We start from the raw sequence: 6,166 nt of genomic DNA on the forward strand, positions 1-6,166 counted from the left end.
GACAGGAAACCGGCAGCGCGCGGAAGAGGAACGTCTGAGAATGCTATCAAAAGCTAGCTCAGTTAGCAACGGTAGTTTGAGCTAGTGAGCGCTACGGTCCGATATATAACTCACTATTCACCAGCTGAGCGCTATAATAGATAGATAACGAAGGGGCTTGAGTAATGAACGGTAGCTTTAACGTTATCCAATGGTAACGCAGAAGGTGGCTAGGTGATTGTAAACGGTCTGAAGCTAACCGCAGCTAGCTTAGCTAACGTTAGTAAACAGACGTCCCGTAGCAGACCTACGTCAGTGTCGTCAAGTAGTCAACCTGAAGACACGGAGCGTTTCTGTCACTGAGAGTGAACGTGTGGCTGTAAAAGTGTTTTTCCCCCCAATTAAGTTGAATAATATAATTAATAGAAAGGTAGAGATAATGCACCACGTCAAGATCAAGACTGAAAGGCTGGGTGAGTAACCTTACTACACGTTTAACCCCAAAGTTAATGTGATTTAAAGGTCCCATATTGTGCTCATTTTCAGGTTCATACTTGTGTTTTGTGTTTCTACTAGAACATGTTTACATGCTGTAATGTTGAAAAAACAAACTTTATTTTCCTCATGCTGTCTGCTTGAATATGCCTGTATTTACCCTCCGTCTGAAACGCTCCGTTTTTAGTGCATTTCAACGGAATTGCAACAGAATTGTGTTGCTTGGCAACAGTTTGGGTCCATGTTTACTTCCTGTCAGCTGATGTCATTCACATACAGAGTGTGTTCCAATCCCGGTACTTCCAGAAGTACACTTCAATGTAGTGCACTCTGTACTCACTTGAGTAGTGCGTATATTTCAACGGGGTAGGGTCGTCTCAAATCGAATACTCTGCGGCGCACTTACCAGAAATGATGATCGCAAACATTTGACCGCGGCTCGCTACCCGCCAAAATATCTTCTTCGGGGCGCCTGGGTTAGCTCAGTTGGTAGAGCGGGCGCCCATGTAACAAGGCTTGGTCCTGACCGCGGCGGCCCGGGTTCAAATCCGGCCTATGGCCCTTTCCGCATCCACTCTCTCTCTCCCCCCTTTCCAAGACTCTATCCACTGTCCTCTCAATAAAATGGAAAATACCCCCAAAAAAATAACTTTAAAAAAAATAAATAGAAAAAAAAATATATATCTTCTTCGTCTTTGGGGTTTTATGGCAGCTGGCATCCTTTGTGTTGCATTGCTGCCTCCTTCAGGTTTTACCCATCCACTACCCGCCAAAATATCTGACTGCTTTGTTGAAGAAAAAAATGAAAGCAGAGTGGAAATTAGGTTTCCAACGTCGTCGCCTACGTCCACGATGTGTCCTCCTGTTGGCTGAAAATGCAGCGGTATGTTTACGTATTGTATTGTTTTATTCTGTTATCTACGTATGTTTAAATAGTGGTCGTGGTCCCGCCCTTTCCGCTACGTAGCCAAGATGGCGACAATTGAGTGTGGAAAGTGTCCAGCGTTCCACACTCAACGATTTGACCTTTTTGAGTACAACATCCGGGTACTTTGAGTGCACTGCATTTTGCCGTACTTCCCAGTGTGAACGCACTTATGCACTCAAAATAGTAAGTGTAAGTACAGAAGTATGCGGATTGGAACACACTCATACACTGCAACCAGGAATAAACTGAAACATTTAGAATGTTTACATTTGAAACCGTGTAATGGTCTAAATATTGTATATTTGTGACATCACAAATGGACAGAAATCCTAACGGCTTGTTTCAAACGCACAATTTCTGAATACGGGTTTTGAGTATTTCTCCGTATATTGAGCGCTTTGATACTTTCACAGTATTTATAAAGCATTAAAACCTGCTTTATAATATAAAATACATGACAATCTTACTTTTTACAATATTGGACCTTTTAAAGAGAAAAAAAGTACTCCTGACCTAAGTTAGCCCATTGCATTTTGGTAAGTCACTCCTCAAATTGAGTAATAAAGTATGGATTCAATATGAACTCTTGATTGTGAGTGTGGTCAGCAGGGAATGAAATTAGCACCTGCCACCTGCCAAATACAGGGAAAATGTTGGCTGTGGCAGGTAAAGAATTCAGTCCACCTGCAACCATAGCAGATAGATTTTCCTTATATTAAGAAAGATCATTTTTAAAAAGCAATTCCTAAATTAAAAAGGTAAGGGATTAAGGTTACATGATCCATATTTCTACTGTATGTTACCACTGACTCAGTGTTTACTAGGGGTGGACGAAAATATAGAGTATTGCAATATTATGTTTTGTGATACTGTATCTATCAAGTCTCATAAACTTTTTAATCAGATTTTATGCATTTGGCGTGGTGTTTTTTATACTATGACAGTTTTCCTAAAATTACATTTTTAAAAAATCAAGATATATTGTCTTGCTTACAGTACCGCAATATTTTGAATCGTAACCCTTGTATTGTGATACGTATGTTATCGCCAGATTCTTGCCAATACTCAGCCCTAGTGTTTACGATTCTAAAGCGTTCTACAAAGATTTCAGAAGTGACAGACAAAACAATTGTGTGGCTAGTAGAAATGTTCAGTGACCTGCCACAATGGCACATGAGGAAAAAACTTAATTTTAGACCCTGGTGGTCAGTAACGTTAATTATTGTTTCTGTTTAGAGTTACAAACTGTCATCATTACTTTTGCAGATGCAGAGGGGGCTGGTGCCCGCAGCAGATTGGATGCTGTGTTAAAGGGACTGGTGGAGAGGAGTGAAAATGAAAAGTCAGTAAAACTATCATTATTAAGATATGAAACTCATCTAATCATTGTGACTACTTTCCAGTCAGACTAACATTGCTGTATTTTGAACAGGGAGCAAAATGAGGGTGACACAGGAAAAATATCAGCCGACTCCTTAAACAAGTATGGATCAATGATTTGGATTTCAAATGCATTTGTCACATTTTGTAGAACGTATGATATACTGTAGCTGGTGCCGTGAAGTTAGTGAATATCTGTTCTATTATTTCAACACTTAAATATAAAGTGTAAAAGCTTGTTTTTAGATGTCATGTTTCACTTGCTATTTCTAGGGATTTGTCTCCATCATCTGCTGGAAAAAGGCAAGTGACTATTTTTTTTTGTTGCTGAAAAAACCCATCTCCCTATCCTGTTAATAATTTAATAATTTCACATTGACAACTTGTATATCTGCACATCATAATAGATTTAAAAAAAAAAAAAAAAAGCAGTAATCTTTGAATTCATTAAGTCCCCATCTTTGTTTGATTTTTCCAGGCCGTCGGCTCGATTTCCACAGCACCGGAGGAAGAAGCGAAAAGAGATGGATGAGGGCATACCAGAGAGCAATCAACACAAACAAAGTAAACTAAGTGCAAATATTGGAAATAATTCAGCAAGAAATTTCATTCACTTCATTGTACAATTTCTTACTTTTTCTTTATCTCCCAACTTTCTGTCCTTCTCCACTTGTTAGATGCTTACATTATTAAGCTGTTTGATCGCAGCGTGGATCTGGCTCAGTTCAACACCAGCACCCCACTCTACCCTATCTGCCGTGCCTGGATGAGAAACACTCCTACTGTTCGAGTGCCGCCTGCTTCCCCAAGCCCCCCACATAGCATGGTGGAGGAAGAGGTGAGGCCCTACAGTCATGTTGGATAACTTTTATTCAAAATATGCAAACATCACCAAAAAGTGCACAAAGTAAAGTATAACTTCAAAATGATATTTTACTAAAAATGTGTCCTTTACGTGTGAAACACTTATATTAGAACAGTGGGGTTTAAGCATCCTACTTTACAGAGTAGGGAAGCTACTATTATTGTGGCCAAAGGTATTATAGTAAACAATTTTACCATGATATTACATCAAACTTGGCCGGAATACTACTTGTGGAACTGAAATATTATAAAATTACCTCACACTATGCCTTGGGTTCACACCTAACAAACAGTGAACAGTATCATGCAACTTTGTTGGACTCTGCAATAGCGTTAATATAAAATACACTTAAAAATATAGTTGGTTGTAAAAAGCTCAGGATAGTTGACTGGGAAATATTTAAAATGCAGCACAGTGTTTGTCTCTTAATTTTACACATCTGTGTAATCCTTTCATACAAGGTCTAATTGTAAGCGGTTGGAGTCATTTGTAAAACACAAAATGTTTGTATGACAAAGTCTAACATTGATGCAGCGTGACACAGTTACATTGGGCTCTTAGAAGCCACTAGAACCTCTCTGCCTCTGTCTGACCAGCGTAAGGGTGCTCTCTTGTGGCTAAACAATATAAAACTACTAATTAAAACAGGAGTGTTCTGCTGTGTTCATAGTTGCCTCTGAAAACGATGGTAGTCACTGTAATGATAATGGAAGTTGACTGTAGTGTTGTCACTATCGGTACGTTTCACCATACATATAGTAAACCTGGTGTACCGGGACACCCCTATTGCAGAGGGCAGTGACTCTAGTCAGCTTGGAGTGACGCTGGATATAGTTGATGCAGTATAATTGCATATAACTTTCTTTAGCCTGTGAGAAAAACATGTGTGTTTGCTGCTTGAGGAAAGGCAAGTTGCTTTTTAGTATTTCAGTTGTAATTGTTCAGTGCTTTGAGCACCAAAAACATAATTCCATCCCCATCTTTGGTGTATGGTGGTTAGATCTCATGTACATAACTTAACACCACCTTAAGTGAGAAAAAAAAAATTGTGTTTGGATCTGATAATTAGTTTGAACTGACCGTTTAAAACTTCAGTGTGAATCTTTATAATTAGTGCGCTCAGTACTTTTGCAGAGAGTTGTCTTTGAAACAGTGAAATTAACTTTTACCGAAAGTATTTACGAGAGCACTTGTAGTACTTACTGGAAAGTAATTTCTTAGCCCGAAAGATGCCATGCTCTTTGGGCGTCATAACGCCAGGAATAATTTTATGTAAAGTGGCTGTTCAACTGCATTCCTTTATCCAAATTTCTTTCTTTTGGCAGCTTACGGACATGATGAATGGTAAAGCTCAGGTTGTGTACAGACTCCCTCCTCCAACCTCCTGTCCAGTCAGCGCCTCTGGTGAACCCATCAATCTCAGGATCCCACAGACTGAAAAACCCACTGTTACCAAGGTTCTGTATATTATATGCATGAGACTTATTGATGTTGTTCTACTTACATAGTGAAATTAAAGCATTTATTATTACAAATGAACTAAATGGGTACTTCTTATATTTCCACAGTTAACAGATTCAGTTCCTGTATCAGGTTCTCTCATATGTGACCACATGGAACGCTGGAAAAAGATAAGGCAAAAGTATGTTTTTCATGAAAAGCAACTTTCTTTTATTGAAAAGGATTACTCACAGTGAGCATGTTTGATGTTTGAAAATAACACTGAAACATCCCAAAGTTTGGAATGAGTTGAACTGACCCAATATTGGTCTTTTTTTCCCCCAGATGGAAGGAGTGCTCTAACAAGAACCAGTTAAGATACAGCGAGAGTATCAAGGTCCTTAAGGAGATGAAGGAGCTCTATGATCGCTAACTGGCTTGTGCTGTAGCTCTCCACCACAGAATGGAAAGGAGCTGTGGGCGTAGCAGTCAATGTTTGAACACACCTGCCATGTACACAACGGGACTCAAATGAAAGCATGAACAGAACCTTGAGCTGTAAATAAACCATTTGTCCGATGAGTTGCAGAGAAAAAAATAGTTTGAAGGAAGTTTTTTGCAATTTCTTGTGCAGGAATGTGTTCCAGTGTGATGTGGGACTGTTTTTATTCATAAAGTTCTGTATAAATGTCTGAATAAAATAATCAGTTTTCCAGAACACACTAACTTCCTCCTTCCTGTTGCATCCTCAACATTAACGAGACTAATTCAAGTCCAGTGTGGTCTCTTCCACATTCAGATTAATCTGAAAACACTACAGCTAAGATAAACTAAAATAGGTTTGTCTATAGAGGATTGAATTAGTCCATAAGAGTAGCCTATAGATAACATTTGATATCCAATGACTGAAATGCATTCTAGTAGCTTGTAGGTTCTTTATCAATTATCCAAGTAACAGAATTGTTTTTCTTTCAGTACATTTCATACTCTAAAGTGAAGTGTCAGCTAATGAACACATCCTCTGTTGCAATATTGCTGACTTGATGGCAGTTGAAGGAACTAAAGTAGTCAGCAAATAT

General features: G+C 38.9%; 1 protein-coding gene across 1 annotated transcript; it reads left to right on the top strand.

Moving 5' to 3' along the window:
• The first annotated feature begins 3 nt into the window (after positions 1–3).
• lin37 (lin-37 DREAM MuvB core complex component) lies at positions 4–5,809 on the top strand. The gene is made up of 9 exons (XM_037785830.1): positions 4–452; positions 2,669–2,744; positions 2,835–2,885; positions 3,056–3,085; positions 3,261–3,346; positions 3,460–3,620; positions 4,973–5,104; positions 5,216–5,289; positions 5,433–5,809. The coding sequence occupies exons 1-9, from the start codon at positions 419–421 to the stop codon at positions 5,518–5,520; spliced, it is 732 nt and encodes a 243-aa protein (XP_037641758.1). The 5' UTR covers positions 4–418; the 3' UTR covers positions 5,521–5,809.
• The last annotated feature ends 357 nt before the right edge of the window (positions 5,810–6,166 follow it).

Source organism: Sebastes umbrosus, chromosome 11, assembly GCF_015220745.1.
Source record: "Sebastes umbrosus isolate fSebUmb1 chromosome 11, fSebUmb1.pri, whole genome shotgun sequence".
NCBI classification, from domain to species: domain Eukaryota; kingdom Metazoa; phylum Chordata; class Actinopteri; order Perciformes; family Sebastidae; genus Sebastes; species Sebastes umbrosus.